This window comes from Hypomesus transpacificus, chromosome 19, assembly GCF_021917145.1.
Source record: "Hypomesus transpacificus isolate Combined female chromosome 19, fHypTra1, whole genome shotgun sequence".
NCBI classification, from domain to species: domain Eukaryota; kingdom Metazoa; phylum Chordata; class Actinopteri; order Osmeriformes; family Osmeridae; genus Hypomesus; species Hypomesus transpacificus.
The window spans coordinates 14,346,114-14,370,655 of record NC_061078.1 but is presented as its reverse complement, the minus strand read 5'-3'; the positions used below and the strand labels follow the sequence as shown (position 1 = coordinate 14,370,655).

General features: G+C 51.2%; 1 protein-coding gene across 4 annotated transcripts; it reads left to right on the top strand.

Moving 5' to 3' along the window:
• rnf111 (ring finger protein 111) lies at positions 1–24,542 on the top strand. Of its 4 annotated transcripts, none has more exons than XM_047041404.1 (15): positions 4–500; positions 3,014–3,992; positions 7,569–7,695; positions 13,782–13,939; positions 15,594–15,794; positions 15,952–16,289; positions 18,278–18,524; positions 19,283–19,634; positions 20,086–20,211; positions 20,357–20,474; positions 20,962–21,042; positions 21,207–21,302; positions 21,649–21,735; positions 22,213–22,316; positions 22,754–24,542. In XM_047041404.1, exons 2-15 carry the CDS (start codon positions 3,095–3,097, stop codon positions 22,869–22,871), a joined length of 3,051 nt encoding a protein of 1,016 aa, XP_046897360.1. In that variant the 5' UTR covers positions 4–500; positions 3,014–3,094; the 3' UTR covers positions 22,872–24,542. The 4 variants fall into 4 exon arrangements, with proteins under 4 accessions (XP_046897362.1, XP_046897361.1, XP_046897360.1 ...); XM_047041403.1 differs by having other exon boundaries at positions 6–500; positions 18,275–18,524; XM_047041406.1 differs by lacking the exon at positions 21,649–21,735 and having other exon boundaries at positions 1–500.

Here is a 24,542-nt window from a genome sequence, read left to right as displayed (position 1 = left end):
ATTTTAAACCATTTTACTTTAGAATTGCCAGCGAGACGACCTGGGTAAACAACAGTAGCTAGTTAGATGCCTCAGAGAGGCAGGAATGGAAACTTCATCGAGGGCAGTGTTCGCAAGAAGTGGAAATATGCTGTTATATCATGGTGTGAACCTAATGGATTACAGGGTGTGCTGTGTGCTGTGCTTCGAGTAATACGCCCCTGACCTGAAAAACAGGATAAATTATAATTGACGTCGGGTCTACAGATATCTAGGTGTATGACGTTGGTAGACAGTAGCTAGTTGCTAACACACTTAGCTGGCTAACACAGCTATGTATGTTACTGTGTAGTTGAGCCAGCCGCGGAGGGCCCTATTCGATTTTGTTTCTGTGTGTTGTCACAACCCCGGCGGCTGTCGTTCGTTCGCGATCCATAGTTGCCCCCCTTTTAATAAAACCAGGACTTATACGTTCAAGGGAACCGATGCAAAATCTGGAGCACAATTGTACAAAAACCCAGGTATGTTTTTTCTGTGTGTGTTAAAATTTAGTGTCTTTGTTGTTCCCTTTTCTCCCATCAACAAATATGGCTAGCTACTAGCAATCTTACCAGTTTACCATAGCTAGGTCTTAGTTTTAGCCACGGTAGCATCTAGCTATGGCTTTCTAGTTACCCAGCCATTGAGTGATGTGTTTTCTAGCCAAGATTACTCTTGAGGTTTGGAAATCTGGCCTGCTCCTTGGTTTGGTGTCATACACTTTTTTGTATGACTGCAAACACTATGGCTGAGGCATGCAACTAACTGGCTAACTAACAATCTTTGGAACGTCAACATTCAGCGGCCTGCTGTGTCTAATTCTGAATCTGAACAGCTTTGCTAATGCTTGCAAGCTTGCTACACAACTCGGCCTACTAGCTAATGCTGCTGGTAGTACTAAGCTATATGTGAAGCCTTAATAACCTGCCATCTTGATGAGCAGATTCTACAACCTTGTCTTAAATAACCGCAAATATATTGCCTGTCTGCTACGACATAATAAACTCCTAAAACCATCTCAAATAAATAGATTGGAAAGCTGATTTACACATTCATCTTTGAGCAAGGATATAGTAAAGTCCCATAAGTAAATATTTTCGCTTGTTTGTTATGGAATCAAGTTTGCACTTTATGTGGGAATGTGAACCTCTGCAATATAGGTGTTTAGATGTTGGCTGGCTATGTTTGTCTGATATAAGCACCCCACTATTCTGTTGTCAATCCTGGCCACTCAACAACAGTTCATTTGATGATGGAGGTCAGGCACATTCAGAAACAACTGTGCATAAAGTAGGATATTCCCATGTCCGGTTCTTAAGATCTGGAAACGGTTACGCTGAAAAAGTGGCCTGACTGTATTGTGGAATTAGAAATGGTGTTGTGCAGCTCCCCATCCACATCTTCTTCCCTTCAGAAATCTGTATCCACCTTGGTGCTCGTGGGGATGGCCCCAGGGCCTGCCCCCCGAGGCCACTGTGTTCATGTGTTTCTTCAAGCTGCTCGCTCTGAGGCACAGAGGCTAATCAGTTGTTCGCAGGTAGAGTCTCAGTGGAGCGTGGGTGGGGGCAACGCTTCTCCAGCAGCAGCTCCACATCGTCCTCACCTGCCTAAAGAGAATCATAGCGCTGTCCCTTTAAGGGCCCACCTGCAGCAGCCAGTTCCTCTTTCTGCTCATTTGATAGAAAAACAGACATAACAGGTGGCCTGTGTTTTCGATTGGCTCAGATATTTGTTTGTAGTCTCGTTTTACTGTGAACACTAAGGATATCCCAAAGAAGTGGGTGTCCCTGGACTTTTGATTTTAATCAGCTTCAGAACCATTGTATAGAAATAAGGTTTGAAACGTGTTAGTCCAGATTCCAGTACAGCTAGCTACACACATCATTCTGTGCATAGTTGACTGAAAGGTTGATGTGGTTGCTCGTGTGAGCAGGGTGTGAGAGCTTTGCTTCCCACGGTCTGTCCTGAACTTCATTTGTAGACCCACTCAGGGTTCAATTGCCTCGTGAACACCTTTGTCAACATTGTGTTGAAAAGGTGTAGAAACATTTTGGGCTTTTTCCTCATCTCGGTCCTTCGGTGACTCGAGTATAAGCAAACTCCACATGGGAGCAGCTGTGTGCGCGCATGTAATTCCACTCCACCACACCAAGAAGTAGGCTAATGAACGGAGCCAATGTGCCTTTTTAAACAGATGGCTGCTTTCATAATTCAAAGGAATGGATTTGAGGTAAATGCACTGGAGCACAAGATAGTCTGCTCTGTCCTTTCATTGAATAGATGTTTTTGAAGGAGAAGGGATTGTGTGATTTAAAATCCTTTTAGGAGAGGCAGACAGGTGTTGAATGGTAAATGATGTGAAAAGGTAGATTCTGGACTGTGGCCTTTGATTGGGCCTTCCATATGTCTGCTCATTTTGGGGGGTTCATTTACAGTCACACCTGCTTCAATTCAATAAGCTCAGGGTTGCTTAGCTTTTTGTGGCGCTTGCATCAGTTTCACCAGGAGACACTGGCTTTCTAGTCAGCCAAGTCGATCCGTTTTTTCGTCTGTAATGGACAGTGTTGGATCATGTGAGCAGTGTTTTTGTTTCCCCCTTTTCCGTGGTGCCAGGAATGGCTGTTCGTTTATTTTCCTGTGTTCATTACAGCAGAAGCTACTAAACTGAGGCACGGATTATCATCCGGTCTGACTCATGCACTGCCAGGAAAGGACAGTCCAATAAAACAAGTGCTAAACAACGGACTCAATCCAAGGCCCCTATTTAGTGGCTTTCACAAATACCCAAAGCTGGACCATTTTCGCTAGCATGTGCATGAAGACACTCCTCATGACATTACCACAACATGAATGTTATAATGACCAGTTTAGACCCATCCCAGGGCTGATGAATGATCCCTTTATCTCTTTTGAAACAGAGTGATTACCCTTGTAGACCGAGTCCCCCTGAAGACTAATGCCTCTCCCCCCTTATCTCGCCCTCCCCTACTCTCAGTCGTAGGTCGCAGTGCTGCGGATGGATCCCTGAGAGCAGGTGTGGGCGTTCTCGGCGTTGCGCCTGTGTTGACCTGCCGCGATGAAGAGCGAGGTGCCGTCTGAGGCCCCAGGCAGACAGGAGAACCTGAAGGGGCCACTGGCCGACCCGGAGCCCATGGAGGCGGCCAAGAGCTTCCCTGCCAGCATGGAGGTGATCGGCAAGGCAGGCAGCGAGTTTGCACCCCTGTGCGCAGAGACCCGACACCGGCCTTTGAGGGAGGCGGGGGCTCGCAGAGACTCCGACAGGGGCCTCCCCGGCCGCAAGAAGCGCAAGAGCCAACAGGCGGGGCCCTCGGACTGCGCCCTGAAAGAGGGCCGCATGGGCGACGACTCCCTGGCCCCGCAGCACCACAGGACAGAGCTCGTGGAGGGCCACAGCGAGGGCGAGCGCAACCCGGAGTCCTCCTTCAGCGACTGCGCCTCCTCGCCCTCCTCCAGCCTCAGGTTCGGCGACTCGGACACCCTGAGCTCGGAGGAGGAGGGCGCGGCAGGAGCGGCGGGCGGGGGGCAGCCGAGCGCCCCGCAGCACAAGGCGCCCTCCCCCCCGACGGGGGGGGCGGCGGGGGTCGGGCTGCGGCCCGTCCTGGGCCGGACTCGCGGGAGCCGCTCTCACAAGTGGGCGGCGTCGGAGGCGGAGCCGGTGCTGCTGAAGCGCCCGTGTCTGAGCGGGCGCCGGCCGCTGCATAGGAAGCGCTTCGTGAAGGCCGGCCCGGGCGGAGCCCCGCGCACCCAGAAGCAGAAGGAGCGGCTGCTGCTCCAGCGGAAGAAGCGCGAGGTGATCGCCCGCCAGAAGTACGCGCTGCTCCACAGCACCAGCAGCTCCAGCGAGGAGCTGAGCAGCGCCTCGTCCTCGCCCTCCTCCACCGAGGCGGAGGACGAGCTGTACGTGGACGTGAGCAGCACCAGCAGCCAGCCCAACAGCGCCGCCGTGGCCGCAGGTACGCCCTTTCTCTTTTACCTTCCGTCCCGAGATTTGTTAAGTCGCTATTTTTTGGGGACGCACGCTCTTTGTTTTCTGTTTGGATTGCAGGGGGGGGGGGGGGGTTATTGAGCGACTGATTTGAGAGCCAGAGAAGGTCGTTTCTCCCTGTAGGTGACCTGAGTATTGCCTCTTAGCCAGCCACACAGTCTCCATTAACCGTGTTGGTTTATCACCTCCACCTGTCCCAGGTGGACTCGAGTCTGTCTGAATCCAACCGTCGGCCCTCATGTCAACACCAGCGGCGTCCGTCATCCTTCCACAACAGTCCCCATTCACTGTTTGCAACTTCGAGCCGGGTCGAAAAATGTCCCTTTTCACTTTGTCATAGTGATACATAGATGACCGTCATCCTATCGCGTGTCCAGGATGTGGAGATGGCATATATTTGTCCCCTTGAGGCGTTCTGCTCGGTGCTGCTCTGCAGGTGACAGGATTGAGCCAGTAAAAAAGGCCAGCATTTTCCATTCTGTTGACATAGCTCTTGTGGAATACACACCGGCTAAGCACAACGCTTTGCGGGAATATGCTCCTCCCTTTGTGCACACACACACACATGCTCACACACACACAGCTCCGCAGCCCCCACCCTCTCCACAGTCTACATTGGAGAGGCTGCTGACTTGGACTGTGCTGAGCAGGAATCCATGGCCAAGCCTGTTAGAATTTTTATAAGCGTACATAGGCTGAAAATGCCTGAAACAAAGAGAGCTCTGTTCAAGAGACATTTCCCTCCTCTCGTATTCATACGCCTCTTTCTAAACATCTGAGGGTGGCTTTCCAGCGTTTACCGTCGATGTGCATGCTTTGATGGGATTCTAACGTATGGGCTTTTGCTTTGAGATGTACACATGAGGGCTGCTCACCAGCTTGCAAGGCGCCATGGCAACATGCTCACACTCACATGCACAGTTTTGTTCTGTTTATCGTGTGTGTGCACAAAGCGCCATTTGAATTTTTCTGTTACATCTCTCCCACATAATGTTCCTCACCTCTCAATGATTCCTGTGAAACAATGTCTTGATGTAACCAAGGTTACTGCCTGCGCTCTTTCACCTCTATAGCTCCCCTCAAAGTACCTGTGGGAAAGAAAAAAGGTTTGACAGGCATGGTGGGAATGAAGTCTCCATCTACCATAGCATGCGAGGAGGTAGCCTTCAACATCTCCCTCCGTCAGGCCGCTCTGGAGCTGTCAGTCAGCTGCAGGGCCTGCCTCAGAACCCAACCCGAGCCGGCCGGGGCTCCTGTAGTACCCAGCTACCCCCCTCGCTTGTCTTCCTCCCCACGGCCCGGCAACGCGGCACCCGAAGACACCTCGCTGTGTCATAAGCCTCACTTCTGGCCCACTGACGAGAGGATGTCATGGGGGGGGGGGGGGGGGCAGGGGGGGAGTTTAGAGGAGTCTATATTTTGGTTTCGGCCACAGCCACCCTCCTTCCTGGGCCTTGGTTTAATGTCTTCCTGCAGCCAAAGCGGTGTTTCCCCACTGACTGCAGGGCCCTGGAGAAGGTCAGTAGGAGAGGCTGTGTGCTGTGCCTCTGCCATGGGAAGTAGGTGGGTGGAGAGTTGTGCTCTAAGCTCCACTGCTGCCTGCATGGAAACAGGGGCTCTCTGAGGGAAAACCGTGCCTTTGTTTACAACAGAGGGGAGGTGGGACACAGCCGGCAGAGCTGACACTCTCATTGGCCAGAGGAGAAGCGTGAATATGACGGACACGGCAAACACCCAATCGTAGAGCTTCAAAAGGGTCATGGAGTCCATGGAATAATAAGTGGCATGCAGCTGGCCGATGTGTCCCTGCTGTCATTTCTGGATTCATTAATCATGATATAAGGATATCTACGCTGCGGCAACATGCTAACATCCCAACGCCAACGAGTTGTAATGTTGGTGTGAGGTTCACAGTAGTTGAAGTGAGAGCTGTTATCAATCTGTAATGCAGTTCAGTGCCATCTCATACTGACCTCGCCTTTTCAAAGTGTAGGGTGGAAATAACATGCTCGCGACATCCCGTTCCGATTCAAGTCGTCTTTACCCTCAGCAATACAAGAGAGCACCAAAGCCAACACGACTGTTCACTGTCATGCGGGGTACATCTCTCAGCATCCCATCAGTGGAATATCTGTTTGTGTGTCAACAGCCAGGGAGGGAGTGAGAGCTGGAGGTAGCTAGGCTAGGTGAGGGTGCTAAGCAGCAGGGGCCCTGTAGACCACGAGAATAGAAATGAGCCTGGGGACTTCCCCTGCTCTCGAGAGCCACGCTTCCACTGCTGACGGCACAAACAACACAGCGCTCCAGCCCCAGGAGGGTAACCACACTCGTGTGCATCTTGTTTATTGCGTGATCGGTCATCATACCCAGTACTCAATGGCCGAGAGTTGAATCTTTTTAAGGATATAATTCCCCCCCCCCTTCCAACCTTATGGTAAGAATTGCATCAGACTGGCTGAAGGTGTTTGGGCTATAGGAGTCATTTGGAGACCTCGCCGTTCTGTGTGGCGTGAGAGAAACACTTGGTTGCAGCGTTGAAACACTTGGTTGCAGCGTTGTGAAACGTTCAGCTTATTGAACACACCCCCAGGCCTCTTCCTGATAGAGAGGCTAGGCAGAGCAAGGGGCCACTCCCAACCACCAATCAGAGCAGATCCACAGATTGCGCTGTGAAAAAAAGAAAAAAAGAAAAGAAAAAGCTAACAGTTGAAAGCAGCGTTTGCTGACCTACATTCCAGCTGGTGTCCAATACACAGACTATAATTCTGTGCAGTGACACTAGAAAGGCCTGATTTAAACTCTCCTCGCTGGGTGTCAGCTAGGTAAGATATATACGAACACACTCAAATCCCAAGGAGAGATCTGGGAATCCGAATGAGAAGGGAAAACAGGTGAATTCGAGGAGAACTCTTGTCTTTCTGGGAGCACGCATGCGCGTGTTTGTTGCACATGCTTTCCCCCCAGGTGCTAACCTGGGACCTCAGAGGATGGAGGTGGAGGTTGTTTGCGGTGGTGAGGCGAGCACACATAAACTGTGGTACTGTGTACATCCCTGGTATAGTTAACGAAGCTGCTTTCAATGCAACTATAGCCTATTTCTGTAGCGAGTTACCTGGCTCATTATTCTGTTAGCCAACTCATTCTATAGTTTCAGAACTGGCCCACTCCTTACCCGTAGCTTGTTAGTTTTTTAAGTTTTTGTCAACTTATGTATTATTGTGCGTGTGATGTATGAAAGTTATCATTAGTCAGTTATATGTAGGTTGTGATTTGCGTACAAATGGAAGAAAATCAATATATTTGAGGAAAAGGACAATTCTTTCCAAATTGTAATTTCTCTTATTTTGCATCCACCTAGCTAATGGTTAGAATAGGTTTAGGGAGACGGATTGTTTGTGCTTGAATACCCTGATGGGAGCCCATGGACAAGTCCCCCATCTTTTCTAAAGTTACTATCTTTACATCAGGAAACTGTGGTGGTCTTTCATTATCATTCCTTCCTTGTCCAGTCCAGTAATGGGTACAACGTGTGTGTGTGTGTCAGGTGCCCTGGACGAAGATGTCGTGGTGATCGAGGCGACCCCCGCTCCCCCTGTTCCTGCCAGCGAAGAAATCAATGTCACCTCCACTGACAGCGAGGTGGAGATAGTCACCGTGGGAGACAGCTTCAGGTAAGCCCTGCACACGAGACCCTCGTCATTCTCTACAGGGGTTTATAACCTAGGAAAGATGTTATGGTGGGTGTAGAAAATAATGAGCTAAACCCTCCTCCCACTGTTAAGCAGCCTAAAAAGTGCGTTCGACAACGTCGGCCATACTTTATACTCACGGTTGTGTTGGTCTAATCGTCGTAAACACGACGTTGCTTCTTTTAAGGAGAATGTGTTTTGGCTTTGCGTCAAGTGTCATAATGTTTACGGGGAGCACTGCATTAGGCTGTTTTCACCGGGCCCTGTCAGAAGCGCAGTGTAGAGGGGTCTGTTTGCACGCCCCTATGGAGAGGCGTCTGGCGTCTGTGACAGAGGCGAGATAGCACATCTGGGAATCGGCGTGAAGCTGGCAAACCGCAGCGTTTTTCCCTGGTCGCTTCCCAACAGCTCCAGCTGTTGCATATCGCGTTCTCGCTCAAGGGCACGCCTCCAACCCGTAACGCTGTGAGTCCCGCTGCTATGTCTCCCGAAACTGAGGCTCCTCGACCCCGCCCGGAGTCTCTCCCGACCTCCAGGTCGCTGTCCCGATATGGATTCGCGGTCACGAATCCATATTAAAACACGAAAGTCACAGAGGCTGTGAAGATGCCACCGTCAGAGGTCTTTAGTCCCTGTCTCGTTCCTGTTTGCCGGCTCAGGCCTGGCTTCTGTAGATGGACGACACGCCCTGCATCTGAAGGACGTCGTGTTCTGTGATGTTAGAACTGAGACACCCTACACTGGTCCTTACCGGTTCTCCCAACACCAGTTATGGAGATGGCTGTGTACAGAACAGGGAGATGGAGAAACGCATGGGACACAACAGCTGTTTGGCTTAAGTCTGGTGGTCCCTCTACCCTCCGCATCCTCTCGACGTGTCTCGTTGTTATCGAGGTTCCTCGGGGCATGGCGCTGTCATTTCCACCAGCCTGATTCCATTATTCCGCTCTCTGCCGCTGCCAGAAATAGCAAGGCAGGCGAATTTCCCGTCCTGCGAGTACAGTCACTTTGTCAATCGAAACGGGTCGCTCGTCTTCCCTTTGTGATGGGATCTGTCCCTGGCGAGACAGAAATCTGAAGTCAACCTAGAAATGGTCCCTTACTTCATTAGGAGGTGTTGAGGAGGGGGTGGGGGCGGGGTGAGGTGGGGGGGGGGGGGGCAGTGGGTAGGGAGGAGGAGGAAGAGCTGGCTGGTTAGGGAGGGACAGATTGTGGTCTCATCTCAGGTGAGCTACACAGTTCATGGACAACTGGTCTGGAGCTCATCGCTTCCAGTCGGATGTTTCGGTCCATTATCCAAGGATAATGCTCCTTGCAAAGCCATACCATAGCAGTCACGTGCCGCTACATGGACGTGGAGTTGAGCTCGGCAATGCCATTATGCTTTCTTGAAGAGAATCAGGCCAGTCTGGCCTTCTCCCGGCCCGACGTTGCACAACGACAGCCATCTCGCACACAGTAGCCAGTGTGAACAGGCATGCTGGTGCCCGGGGCTAAAGAATGTTCTGGAAGCATTCTCAGTCTCTTGGGCTTGATAAGTCCATGTGACATGGCTCCCCTATTCTCTTCAGCATGAGAGGTCGTCCACGACACTCCTATCCATCACTTCGACCCTCGTGCTTTTGTTTGTTGGTGGCGTCGCGGCTCCTCAAAGCGGACAGAGTATTTGGGCACGTGGAGCGTTGCCGTGTTTCAGGCCGTTGTGCTCTTCCCCAGAATGGGGCCCTCTGTTTTAAACCCTCAGGTCAGATGTTTGTTCTCGCTCACTCTCTCCCACTCCAACCACCTCTCCACATCTGTCTCCACCTCCTGCTCTCAGGCACGGTCCACTGATGTAACTCATGCCAAGGCCCTCTCCCCCCTCTCTGCACTGTGCTGTATGTTCTGTGTTGTGTGTTCTGTGTGTTGTGTGTTCTGTGTTGTATGTTCTGCAGTGTTTCCCCACACATAAGACTCATTGGTGGCGGTGCGCCACACAATCAACACCGGCCGCCACATGTTGCGTTGAGTAAAACAAATCCTTTTGAACGCTATTAAGGTTCAAACACGCAGCGTATTCATTTAGCTGCATTTCTGCTCTCCCTCCATGTCTCTCTGTCACTCACGCGTCTTTCTCACATACGCACAGTCACAACGTCGGAACACTTTAGCAACGATGCATACATACCCTGTTCTAGTAAGACCGACAGGTATATCAGCGAGCCTTCGGCGTCAGTGCCGTAGCAAAGTTGACGTCAACTTTTCCGTAGGAAAGTTGACGCTATTTTTCGCTAGGTACCTACGAACATGTCTTAATCAAAGGTTCCCCTTCGTTCTTTTGGTAAGAAGAAGGATCTATCTACTTACCCGTCGTCATGGAGCCGACCAGTTAGATAGTTATTTGGCACTAGCATTGCTACCTGCATATGCAGAAATTATTGTATGTTGTATGTTCTATGCTGTGTGTTCTGTGCTGTGTGTTCTGTGTTGTATGTTCTGTGTTGTATGTTCTGTGTTGTATGTTCTGTGCTGTATGTTCTGTGCTGTTTGTTCTGTGCTGTATGTTTTGTGCCGTAGGCTAGGCTCTGTGCTTTCGAGTGGAATTCAGGGGGTGGAGGAAAAGCTGGATTCTTGTCTGCTGGGGGAGGGGGGGTTAATGGCACATCTTAGAAAATGGATGACCTGTGTCCAGGATCGGGTGGCACTGCTTTTTCTTTGCCTCTCATTCCCTGTAGAAGAATGTGTGTATACGAGTGTGTGTGCTTGTGGTAGCCATGTCTCTGTTCTGTGTGTGTGTGTGTGTGTGTGTGTGAGACTGACTCCATGTGAGGGGGAGCGTGAAAGGCAATGGATCGATTAGACTGTTGGTTACTAGTGTTGGGTAAGTGAGAGCTCCAGAATGATGCAGCAGCAGGTGAGAGGGAGAGGGGGGGAGGGAGGGAGAGTTGGGAGGGAGGGAGGGAGGGAGCAGGGTTCTCCAGGGTACAAGGTGTCCAGCTCTTCAGACCCAGAATGGAGCTCGGTACTGAGGGAGATATCAGACACACACCTGCATGTTTTTAGCCGAGGCAAAGAAACCATAATAAGAGATGATACACTCAATAGTTGAGTTCGTTTAGACAGCCAAAAAAGAACAATAGCCAGGCATTTCCAGCACTGTCTTTGTGATGGACTCAGATGTTTGGCTAGACTTGTCAAGTCAAGTAACAGATTATTGCTTGACCAAAAATTAAATCGTCAATCAGTGCTCTCTCATGGAGCACAAATGTATTGTTTTTCAACGCGCACCCCGAACCTTCCGACAGTGACCTATCCAGGACAGGGCTGGGTTTGAACCTTTTGTATGAAGTCTATGACACCTCACTTTTCTCCGGGGCTTGCTGATCTGCAGTTTCCCCCTGAGGACAGAGGAAAGCCTGCTCTCAGAGTATGCAGAGGGCGAGGGGATCGCCAGCGAAAGATGGATCTCCGAAGAAATAGGAAGACTCGGAAGAACTAAATATTTATAGTGCGATACAGATGGGTTTACGTAAGCGTTTCTGTCTCTCTCCCATTCGTCGGTTGGATCTGAATGAGCTGTTGTTTTGGAGACTAACATGATTTGTTCATCGTGTCTGTTTAGCCCAGTGGAACAGTTTGGGGTATGGTTTTGTGTGTGCACTTTGTATCCGTTTTGTGTATGCATACTTTATTTTGCCCCAAGCTGAACCATTTGCTAACATTAAATCTCAGAGAACACCAGGATGGTAGAATGAGCTTCCTTTCGGGGCCCACTGTGTAGGAATCCCCCATCCCTCTCTATCTCTGGGGCTCAGTGGTGGCAGATGCTTTATATTGTTTATGGTTTCCATGCAGTGAATTCCCTCTATTGTGCAGCCCAGCCCCCCACCCCCAACAGCCCCCCACCCCCAACAGCCCCCCACCCCCACCAGCTCCCAGCCTTTTGTACACCGTCCACAGCTCCAGCTCCACACAATTCCCCCCGCAGTCCCCCCTCTGCTGTGCCGAGCCACCCCCCCCCCCCCCCCCCCCCCCCCCCCCCCCCCCTGTTCCCTCAGTGTTCATGTTTACTGTGTACTGTTTTCCCTGTCGCCTCGCCCCCCCTCCGAGGGCACAATGGTAAACAGGTATTTACAAAATAATCCCAGGTGTACTTGTGGGTAATTAGGAGCCCCTCCCTGGAGGTGCCGGCCCTCCCTGGGCTCCACGCTGGGCTGAGGTGGGAGGGGGAGGACTAGCAACACAGACCCCCTCCCCCTCCCCCCCGTGGTAGGCATGCCTGCGTTGCTTGCCGCCCCCGCGCCTATCTACAGTCACCACCCTGACGGCGCGTGTGCGTGTGGTCCGTGAACCGTTAAGCCCCGTGGAACGTTCCGTTTGAAACGCGGGGCTATTTCTTCTTTTTGTCCGTTTTCCTCTTTTTTTTTTTTTGTGGTGCCGTTGGCAGCTTGGGGAGCCGCATCGATAGCCGCTCTTCCTTCCGTTCCTTTCACTTTGTGGTGCGGCTTGTCCGTGTGGCAGGAAGTTGAATGGCCCTCAGTGTGAGCTAATAGGAATCCGCCCCCCCCCCCCCCCCCCCCCCCCCCCCCCCCCCCCCCAAAACACAACCCTCAGCAACTGCAGTCGTGAGAATGGCGTTTCCTGTTCTCAATAGTCCGCTAGAGGTTGTCCAGAGAAGCTGACACATCAGACTGGATATGTCTAGGAACCCAAGGAACCCAAAGACAGGCCTTCATGGTTAGCTTCTAGCATCTTTGTCGTTTGGAATAAAGGTTTCTTGTTTATTACAGTCACGCGTTGCTGTGATATACAAACAAAACACGTGCACGCCCACCACACACACACACACACGCACACCCACGAAAACACACACACACACTCTCTCTCTCTGTGGATTAGTAGCAGCCAGCCACACAGGTCTGTGGTGCTTCTCTGAGGAGTTTTAATGGTTGCAAGGTTTCAGTAGGGGGTTAGGAGATCCTCTGCTCCTGCCTCCGGCCCTGTTCCCCCACCCTCTCCGGAGACATACCGCTCGTCCTCAGACGCCGCTCTCCATGGCATCCTGCTTTATGGCGCACACACACACACGCCCACAATCACACACACACAAACATCCCTCGGGCTCGGCCTGCTTTACGGCACTGTGACGGGAAAAGCTATTCCCCCGACCTCTCACAACCAAGAGAGAGAGAGGAGGGGGGGAAGGGAGAGTGTGAAGGAGGGGAGCTAGCGGGAAACTGAGGCCGAAAAGGAACTGAGGGAGTGAAAGGGGAGGTTGGGTGCAGAGCTCAGCGTGTTACGCAATGAGACCTTCTTTTTGGAGGAGGGGGGGGGGGGGGGGGGGGCTTGTCGTGAGGCATGCCTCGAAATACAGATGTTCAGATATATCCCAGCTCGAATCGTCAGGCCTTTCATTTTATGCTCGATGGAGAATGGAGTTGGGTTCACGTTGCCGAGTGAAGACTGACGGTGTGTCTTTGTGGAAGAGAGGCCCTCCCGAGCGCTCTCTCGCCGTTCCAATACCGTTCCGGTATTTTAGCGACGTGGTCATTCCATTTCGACTCTGCCTAGGAAGGCATATTATATGATGAGCTTTTATGTCTGAATTTTGCATGTGTGCAACTGTCTTGTCTTTTTGAATTAGCTGCAGGCCGGGCTCTCATGTCAGCTGGCTCTTATTTCCATTCCAGCCGAGGCTGACTCGTGCTCTACAGAAAGAGCTGTGTGGACCAATCCCCTTCCCCCACAACGCCCTGGCTCTGTCTCTCATTTACCCAGCACTACATGACAAATCCTCTGCAAACGTAAAGAGTGAAACGGCGTTCCGAACGGGCACAAGAGCGGGAAAGGAAAAAACGGCGGCCTGCTCCAAATAGCCCCCGACGCTGTTCCCTTCTAATGCTTCGGACACGAGGGCTTGTGCGAAACCTTGCCTGCTAGGAGAAAGCTTCGCCGAGTCCATCCGAAGGGTTCAAGCTTCATAAACTTGGCAGTGTCAGATGGGTGTGTGCCAAGCAGATGAGGAAGTGGGGCTGATGTGTGGCTTGGCTGACCGTGTCTCTTCTCTTTCTCTCTGTGTGTGTGCGTAGGCCTCGCTCGGTGGGGGGTCATGGAAGGATGCACTGGGGCCCCAGCTGCTCCCAGAGCCGGGGCCAGGAGCCGCGCGGACGCCACCGCCTCTCCACCGTCATCCAGCCGCTGCGGCAGAGCGCCGGGGAGGTGGTGGACCTCACCGTGGACGAGGACGGTGAGCGGGGGGACGCGCACACGGGATGACACGACACACACACCTCTACATTTAGTCATTTAGCAGACGCTCTTATCCAGAGCGACTTACAGGAAGCACAGGGACGTTCCCCCCGAGGCAAGTAGGGTGAAGTCCCTTGCCCAAGGACACAACGTCATTTTGGCACGGCGGGGAATCGATCCAACAACCTTCTGATTACTAGCCCGACTCCCTTACCGCTCAGCCATCTGACTCCCTACACACACACACACAGCATGAACGGCTCGCGATACGGCGCCACCCAGACCAACGTTCTACACCACGACACCCACCCACCCCGTGAAGGCTTCAAGATACGCCACACCAGAACACCTCTTTAGATTATACCCCGTGTGACGCGGAGATTAATGACGCCCCAAAAAAAGACTCACCAGAACGCAGGGAGATTACATCCAAGGACGTCTCCGTCCAGTGCCGGGATGAATCATATAGCGGCTGTAGTGGCCGGTGAGAGGGCTGTACCCGGCTCTGTAGCACGCTTCCAGCTCCGCTCACAGCAAGGCCCCTCCTCTTGGACGGCTAGAGAGGCGCTGGTGATTATACGGCCCAAATCAATTACATTCAGGAAGAGCTTTTGTCACTTCGATGCCTCGCAAGATAGCTGGCCCGCCATAGTGCAAATGAATGGGGGGCCAAACTGGCTTTGTATGCAAATGAGCCGAGTGAGAGCTTTGTTAGATGGGGCCGGTGCAACGCTGCGTGGGGGGGTAGGAACGACTTGTCACGTTAAGTACAAATGGTTATACGCCGGTGATTAACAGGATAAACTCCACCACCATATCTCAGTAGATGTGTGCGCGTTGGTAACGTGACTACGGATTGTACTGTCGTCACAATGAAGTCGAGAAATGTTCTCTCTGGGGAGCATGGAGTATAACGAACCATCCATATCTTTTCATCAGGGAGTTATTAATAGCCAGTAGCCTCTGGGAGTCTATTTTGTGTCTGGGGGTGACTTGTACAGAACTGCACAGCCCTACTGCATCTCTGGTGTGTCCTGGTTGCTTTTACGGATCTAGTCGGTCACCACAGTGGAACCCAAGCATGTTCTGCCCTTTCACTAGCCCCTGGACGCACGGGGAAGGAACGAGCAAGGCTCGCTTGTTGCGGCAACATTGGAAATGGGGGAGGTCGGATTCGATGCCGACACCCTGCTTCCCAGTTAGTTGCCGTCAAAGCCAAGTCCCGCGTTACCTGTTGACTACATTTGCCAAAACGTACGCATCAATGCCGTGTTAAGTGGACCTTTTAAACCTGGCCCTATTATACCACATCAACGCTTCCATGGGATATAAAAGTCCAATTTGGTGTGTTTTCTTTACCATCGCAAGCCCGTGACAGATAACAGAATAGCAGAGCAGGCTAAGATATGGATGCATTTGCATTTCTTTGGGGGAAGAGGGGGAGGAGAAATTAATTTGTGAGTATGAAAAGCAGATGGAGCACGCACTGGAATGCTAATGAGGTCTCCTCTGTTTCCCGGCTGCCAAGCCACTGCAGCCTGTCTCCAAGCTCACACACACACACACACACACATGCGCACCCTAACCCTGTTGTATCGCCTCTTACTTTCTTTACTTGTCTCTCTCTCTTTCTTTCATTCTGCCTTTCTCAGATCTCTCCGTTGTGCCAACCACATCTGACAGCGTTCACCCTCAGACTGTCAGTTCTTCCTCGTCATCCTCCCATCATGCCTCTACCTCAGAGCCCCATGAGGCCCCTGGGCCCTCCTCCAGCTGCCCTGGCCCTGCCCCGGACAGCACCCTGGCTCCTTGCTCCAGTGGCTCCTCCGGCGCCGTGGGCACCACCACCGAGGGTAAGTCCTTGACGACCTTGCTGGTTTGGGTGTATGAGATGTATGAGACATTCTTCTCTCGGTAGCTGGTCTTCCACAGGGAAAACCTTGTGACTTGTCGTCATGGCAGTTCACATGACGACCCGAGTCACGAATCGGTTCCGATTTTTTTTTCCAGACGAGAGCAGACGCAGCTTGGCGGGCGACGGCGGCGGCACGGCCATGCCCAGGCTGCCCTCCTGCTGCCCGCAGCACTCTCCCTGCGGCGGGCCCTCGCAGGGCCACGTCGGCCTGGGCCACGCCCACCCCAGCTGCCTGCAGGCCTCCTCCCAGCAGGCGGGCTCCCAGCACGGACACGCCCACCACTTCCACCACCACCACCACCACCCTCCGCCGCCGCCGCCCGGCCTGCCCTTCCCCGAGCCCAGCTGCCCCCTGGAGAGACCCACCGCCATGCCCGCGCCCTGCGGGGGCGTCAGCAGCAGCAGCGGCCACGGAAACCCCTACCACGACCAGGTATCTGCTCCCCCGTCCCGTGACCGCGTTCCGTCTCTCTCCTCGGGGGGGACGGCGGGACCGTCGGGTCGTGTTTCGGGGGTTTTCGAAGGATGAAGCGATCCGCAGATTGGGAAGAGAATCGAAACCCTGTGGACGCGACTGACGAGCACGCAATGCAGCGTCCGTGACAAAGTCTCTGAGGCATGAAGTTCAGAGGACAGCATTGATAGTAGAAGGGGAAAACCAAAGATAACAAACAGCAACCAGGCGTTATTCAGTCAGGCGGGTACAACAACATAGGCCCCTGACTCTCAGCAGAACACCATATAGGTTTTTGTAGGAACACTTGTGAATGATTAAAAGGACAAAATTCATTAACAAACAATAAGGCAATAGCTAATCTACTGACTGTGATTAACATAAGCACATGCCCTATGACTAATTGTTATCACTAACAAAACTCACACAAACACACTGTCACAAAACTCAGGTCGACGCGAGTGGGTTCCTCAGAGAGACGTGTGGAGCACAAACCACCCGGTCGCGAGGTGTGAATTTGACGACTGACGTGGATGTGCCCCGTTTGAACGTTACAAACACAACAGACATGCATTGCTGTGCGACGTGTGGATGTTCTGCTATGATCTGCCACTTCCTGTTTTGGTCTCCTTGATGTAGAACGCGTACGTGCGAGCGGACGTTTCATTTGTGGTGACGCTTTCATATGCACTGTTCTCATATGCACTGTGTGCAGTGCTGGATTTTTTTCGGGGGGGGGGGGGGACGGACAAATGGGTTTTGTAGTAATTTCTCTGAGCAATAGCCCCTCTTTTGTATTGGCTGAAGGTAAATGAGAAAGACCTTAGATGCCTAGACAGGCATGAAGTGTTAACGATGCAAATCATGTTCTGTCGCAGATGGTGTAAGGCTGAGACCATATGCAGTAGTTACCACCATCACCAAGGGCAGTGGCATTCAAACGTGTCTTTGGGAGACGTCTTTGTGTTTCCAAACAAAGCAGGCGAGCAACAGCAGCCAAAACGCACTGGGCTCCGTTCAAGGTGAACAGGAGGAATCCGGTTGGGGGGAGCTGACGCATCCAGGCACTTTACTTGTGAACAGTGTTGCAGTGCTGAAAAAGCCTTCCCTGCTGGTAGCCTGCGCTCAAGCCCAAATCGAGTCCTGAATTATTCACATTCCGCTAATAGTTGGAAGCTGTTGAATCATTTTTTTTTCATCAAAGCTCTGGGGGGGGGGGGGGGGGGGGGGGGGGGGGGGGGGGGGGACCGCGTTGGCTTGTTAAAGCGTAATGAGTGTGGAGGCAACAACGTGGACTGTATCTGCAGGGCAGGTGAGGAGGGCTCCCCCTCACCTGCTACACCCGACTCTTGATTATTCATGGACGGGGGGGGGGGGGGGGGTAAGTGTTCTAAAACTGGGCCGTCGGGTTTCTACCGTGAACAGGAAGTGGTTTATGTGTTGCATGTGCCAGCGTGGCCCGCCCCACCCTTTGAAGGTGCATGCTAACTGCCCTCAGCGGTGACTCCGAGAAAAGCAGATACTCCAAATAAGGTGAACACATCATGTTTTATGCATCAAAGCGTTGGAGAAAAAAAGCCTTTTTGCAGCTGCTCCTTTGGTTTTGAACCGACCCTCGCCAGATGTTATATCAAAGCCTGGCTAACTGCAGGCTAGCGACTGAAAGCACAGTGTTGTTACTGTACGGTGTTTTGCGCGGTTGCCGCCGTTCCAAATCCAGTCACCGTAGAGATCTGTCAGACAAAGGGCCCAGTGAGAGGATGGAGAGGTCTGTTTTGATGACAGCCTCTCCGCCTTCCTACAGGCTTATCTGTCCAGTTCCATGTTGGACGTAATGTCCCAATCGTACCTGCAGGTATCGCTCACAGGCATGCCCGAGCCTTTAGCGACGCCTACGCTGAGGTAGCGGTAGATACAGTGAGGCGGATCCTGTAACATCCATGGTGTGTCTCCCCTCCCTATAGCAGACCCTGCCCGTGGACCTGAGCAGCAGCGGCGTGCGGGCTAGCGGCGGCGGCGGCGCCGGTTTCCACGGCACCTCGGCCTTCGACCCCTGCTGCCCGGGCTCCGCCTCCCGACCCACGGCCTACATCTCCCAGGCCGCACCGGGGCCCAGCCAGCCCAGCGTCGTGGAGTCGTTCAGCTCTGCCATGGTGGCCCAGCCGCACCCCCAGCCCCAGCTGTCCTCCTGCAGGCACTTCATGCACCCCACCTGTAAGTGAAATGCCCCCCCCCCTCCCTCCTCCACCCAGCACACAGAATACAGATGGTGTCACATTTTTTTCCTCTTTTCCTTTCTCCGTCGTGCGATTTGATGTGCAGTTGAAGTCGAAAGTGCTTCGGCGTGGCTTGCATAATGCTTCTGCACACGAGCCTTCGCGTGGCTGTACCTGCCTGCATGCCGCCGGTGCATGGCAAATTATGCCGACGACGGCACTCTTGAAACCCTGTGCTAATAGTAATTAAGAGAAACACCTGATGTTTAATGTGCTAAGTGCTGCGGTACTGCTCCAAACAGTTAATTGCCGAGTCTCCTCAGAATAGCTGGGTGTGTGGCTGGAGGGGAGGGGGTGTGGAGGGGGCTCCCTGGTGGGCCTGTGTTTAGAAGGGTAATTGGCGCTTGTCGGAGCACCTGCCTACCCTCTCTCAGCCAGCCAGCCATGCGCCATCCCTGCCCCTCCCTCCCCACCGCTGCAGAGAGACTGGGGCTCAGGTAAGAGGGCTCCACAGTAAGGCGCTGGCAGCAGGCAGGGAAGTTGGGCCGGCTGGCAAGTGGGCGGTGGGGGAAAAGATGCCGTTGATAGCGAGAAGAAGCCCCAGGTATGGACGTTTGTCTGCACCATCTGCTGTGTTTTCACGGACGTCTCCTCGTGCACGGATCTGGTCTTTCTGGATCAGCGGAGGGCAGGAACCCGAATGGAGGCACCAGGATGGTTTTTGCTAACAACGTCTCTCTCCCTTTTCTCCTCCAGACGCTCCGCTGGCACGCTCCCTGCACCACCAGCCGTCCTCCTCCTGCCCTCACTCCCATGGCAACCCCCCGCCCCAGCCCCCTCTGCAGGGAGACTACGTCCTGCCCCACGTGCACCCCTTCCACACGCCCTCCCACCCTCCGGGCCACGCCGTGCCCCCGGCCCCTCCTCCGCCCCTGCCTGCCCACCACCTCTCAGGCCCCACTGCCCCCTTGCCCCAGCACCTGCAGGCTGAGCACCAGGCCCTGTCGCACCACATCCCGGCCCTGGGGCCCTCCGTTCAGAGGCTGCACCAGCACGAGATGCTGCAGAGGATGGAGGTCCAGAGGCGCAGGATGATGCAGCATCCTACGTGAGTTCCACTCCATGTTGCGTCTCGATTCCGTGGCCGCGACGTGACAATGTTTGGATATTGGAATGTTTGGATATTGGAAACATAACCCCTCAAAGTGCAAACTACAGCACAAAGTACTGTACACAAAACGGAAGACGTTGTTTTTGGGATGCCAATGTTATTCTATTTGTAATTTGTTTCCTTGCTAGCTTCAACATAGTTAGCTAACACGGAAGCTAGACTGTCAGGAAGCTAGACTGTCTGCTAATCCACTGTATCTACCGTTAATCAGCCACACCACTGACAAACACACTATTGTCTCTGAAAAACTTGTTTTCAATATTCAACAAAGTGACGTGTCCACTTCCATGCACAATCAAGGCCTGCACAAGAAAGCAATGGTAAAGGCAATGGTTTAATTGAAAGGCAAATACTAATATGATGATTTGGACCCCTTTGTGTCTTCCAGACGGGCTCACGAGCGCCCTCCTCCACACCCTCACAGAATGCACCCCAACTACGGCCACGGGCACCACATCCACGTGCCTCAGACCATGTCGTCCCACCCCCGGCAGCCCGAGCAGAGGACCGCATGGTCAGTATGGACCGACACATCAGAGACCCCACCTGGCGCTTCTCTCTAGTCTGGCTTCAAGAACCAGAGACGCTTCCAATGTGTTCGACTGTGTCACGTCCATGATCTGGCACTGACAGGCTGGTGTGTTGTTGCTCCTCTGCAGGGAGCTGGGGATCGAGGCCGGGGTGACGGTGGCCCCCTACCCTTCAGGACACCTGCACCCCCACCTGCCTCACTACCACCCTCCCCCTAGGCTGCACCACTTCCCCATCCCCTTCATGGTGAGTCAGGAACGTCGCCCTCGTCCACTACCCTCCAAGCACACATGCGTACATTTACATAGAGAAAATGCTTTTTCTGCAAAGTGTGGCGTCGATTAATGATGGGAGGCCTCTATTTAGAACATCTGTTATTTCAGAGATGGTTTGGTGGGCCTCATGAATAATGCATCAGCAATTAATGGTGGCCCATCAGGCATTTCAAGTGCATATTCGACGAAGTCAGACGCCTGGAGTCAGTGCAGACCCATATGGATGAGAAGTTTCAAGTCGACTGCGTGCATGTCCACGGACGATTTTGTTGTAAAAATAATGACGTTTAACTTTTTATTTGACCAGAATCCACAGTATGCAAAGTTGATCAAATCGGTCAGCTTTGCATACTGTGGAATCTGAAGAAGAAAAAAAAAGTATAACCTTAGTATACTCTGTCATTTTCACCACCCGTATACATCCATTGTCCATTGAACCGATCTGATCTCTCTCCCAGCACACTGGCATGTCTGAAGTGACCTACCCACACATTCGGTACATCTCATCTAGAATGACTGGATTTGGACGAACTTACGAGGTACTTTTTACATGTCGTCATCATCAGGTGGTTTACCACATCAAAGTGCCCCTCAGATCTTTGTCGTGTGGAGCTTGTACGTAGATCTCTGTCGAGGTGTGTTGACGTGTGGGTGGAGCTCAGTGTCTCATGTCTGCGTGGCTGTCCTTCCCTGTGGCCATCAGGATCTGCTGCATCTGGAGGAGAGGTTGGGGACTGTGAACAGGGGGGCCTCTCAGGGAACCATAGAGAGATGCACTTACCCGCACAAGTACAAGAAGGTGAGAGGACTCATGGACCTGTGGGCGTGCGTGTCTCTGTGTGTGTGTGTGTGTGTGTGTGTGTGTGTGTGTGTGTGTGTGTGCGCGCTGGTTTGAACGTGGCTACGCGTGCTGGTATACATGAACGTGTGCATTTCATGCAGTCTGCTGAGATTTGTGTGTTGAATGTGTGCATTCGATTGGACTCTGGGACAGAGTGCACATTGGTCCTTTGTGCTGCAGTTAATTCATTGTCCTGTTCACCAAAAGATGCAGCCTTTCGATGACATTGTAGGGAGAGCTTCCATCGACGTAGTATTCCTAATGTATTTAAATGAGCAATCTAACACCCTGCCGCCCAATACAGAAGGTGTTGGAGAGAGACATTGACGAACAGTTAACCCCTGAAGCATGGGCATCTATTGGGAAAAATATGCACGCAACCTCAGACTCGGTGAGAAAAAAAATTGAACAAATCAATTTGGAAACATGTCTCTGCTCACATATTCAGTAGCTCTAGTATTAGTGCTGGAACCAGGGGATTTGGCACCAGGGGAATACCGGTTGATATTTGCTAGTTTGCTAATTAGTACTTTTGTCTTTACGGTTGACTTGCTAGTACAAAATGACCGTCCTCTCTGTCCTTATAGGAATTATTCCTTTTTGTTAATGTTATTAATCCTTGTTTTGTAAATCCTTAGTCCTCAACCAGCTGTAGTGCATATTATGGAGCCTTGATGTGTAGACATGTCATGTAATAGTAACACTGTGTGAACTAAATATAGTTGGAGCCTGAGGAATGAATTCCCGAAGTGTCTACTGCTTTCCCTCCCCATACCCAATATACATAACGTGTATGTATCCTGGAGAAACCCGTTTGATTGTGGATCTGAAATGGTGAAATGGTGTTTTCCACTGTTTTCATCAACAGAGAAAGCTGCACGGTAAGCAAGATGAAGATGAGGGGGCGGATGAAGACACAGAGGAGAAATGCACCATCTGTCTGTCAATATTGGAGGAAGGGGAGGATGTCAGGTAAACGCGTGTGTGTGTGTGTGGGGGGGGGGGTCTATATGTTTGGGACACAGTCATTAAAGCCTGTTTTCATATGCTGTAGATGTCATAGTAGTTTTGCCACATTTTCGGTTAATACTCTAGAGATTTCGTCAACACCCTTAAGTATAGTAATGAGCAGAGGACCCCGTTCCCCCCGTGTGCCTCCGAATGAGAGGCCTCAGTGGATGTTTCTGCAGCTCAACACAGGTGCCCATGCAAATAGGCTCAATGCCGTTTCTAGCCACTGTGATCGAAATGGGGATTTTTTGGTTTATCCGCCCTCTGTTGGTGGAACATATCTATTACAGGAGATGTTTATTTCTTCTTTTCTTCATAGGGATTCTTCTCAATTGCATTTGTTATTGGAATAATCGTGATCTCCGTATCTATTTCTTCTCACTCTCTCAACGTCACAGACGCCTACCTTGTATGCACCTCTTCCACCAGCTCTGTGTGGACCAATGGCTGCTCACCAATAAGAAGTGCCCCATCTGCAGGGTGGACATCGAGGCCCAGTTGTCTGCTGAGAGTTGATGCTGTTTTCCTACCATTTTGTTGGATTTTTCTTTTCTTTGTCGTTTCTTGTTTTCAGTTCTCTTCAGTACTGCAGTCAACCAAAGATGGCATGAATAACCTGCGCATTCAATATGAGGAAAAAAAAACATCTGATAAAAAAAAGCATTGAGCCTAGAGTGCCAGCTATCACAGTACAATACTGCTATAATTGACATCTCCATTAAGGATTTAAAGATTTATTGTATTTATAAAGCTTTTATGTAGCTTTTGATTGTTTTGTTAAGTGTCATTTGTTTTTGTTTTTTTGATTTTTTAATGTGTTTTTTTTTTTTGTTCTTTTTTTTTTGTTCTTTTTTTTGCATGGTTCCTCACAATGCATTTCTTTGCACATATATTGTGGTCTTCTCATGGGCCTAACAACTTGCAGGTGAGGATAGCTGCTCTAGTAAAGAAGCATTTCTATATACTTAATGCCTTGCTTTACTGGAATAGAATGTCAACCTCCGTTTGAAAACATTGCAGAATTCATCTTACCAATCATTGTATTGATTAGTTCATGTTTAGACAACGTGGTTTACTAGTGAAATACATTTTTAAGTAAATCAAGACATTCCTTAATTAGGGAAATATCGTTTTTACAGATCAGCTGCTGTATTAGTGTTCACCCAGTATTTTTAGCGGGAATAAACTCCGATGTTCACCTCACTGCCCAGAAGATGCACATGCTTGTCTGCCATCACACCTTCCCCCGCACCTTGATTTGACTCAACACCATTTACATGTCATCTAACGTACTTTAGAGAAAAAGAAAATGAATGTCACATCTCTGTCTCGCTCTCTTGACTGTTCTTTTTCAATTGAATGATTGTTGCGGACTGCTGAGGATCCAGTCTCTGTGTTGTGTTTGGACTTCCCCCTCAGACGGGCCCAAGATGGCCGACTGGGTTCTCAAGGGGATCTCAGGCCCCATAGATGCAACCAGTTTCACATGAGCCTGAAACCTGGAAAGAACATTTGTTTGGAAGCTGAGGATATTGGTTTATACTGGCTAATCTTGGCTTTTCATTTATGCCTGCTTGGTGATTCAGATGGAAGTAGCTTGGTTCAGAATATTAAGGATACGGGGTTATTCTTTACAACCCTCAAACAACATTTTACCTTCTCTATCCCTCACCATATTCTTCTGTAGCTGGCTATCTTTTTGCTCTCCTGGAAAAGACACTAATATTATTCTGAGGCAACTTGCAAATACTTGCACATGAGAGAAAAGGACAGTGTGCAGTGAAAATGATAGAGTATACTAAGGCAGTGCATTTCCACTCTGATTTCTGACATCGTTTTCAAAAGACAATGGAATTATTTTGGCCCTCTGTATTTTCATCAGCTATATGGACAGGACAGCAGTGAAGTGGGATGAAAGACAAGGGCAGCAGGAGGAAGGTGTTAAGTCTTTGCTGAGGAGAAACTGTTGTCATTGGTAAGCTGTGCGTGTTACCACTACACCATGCTTCCACAAGAATTTCTGTCCATTGAGGGGAATTTAAACTGTAATCATTTTGAATGGAGTGTTGAATGCAGTACTTATGGCAGGTATCCATGCATTCATAGACTTAATGGCACCAGGATGATATTCCATGGGATTTATATTAGTTTTAAAATAATGATATTAATAAAGTTAGATAACTCTTG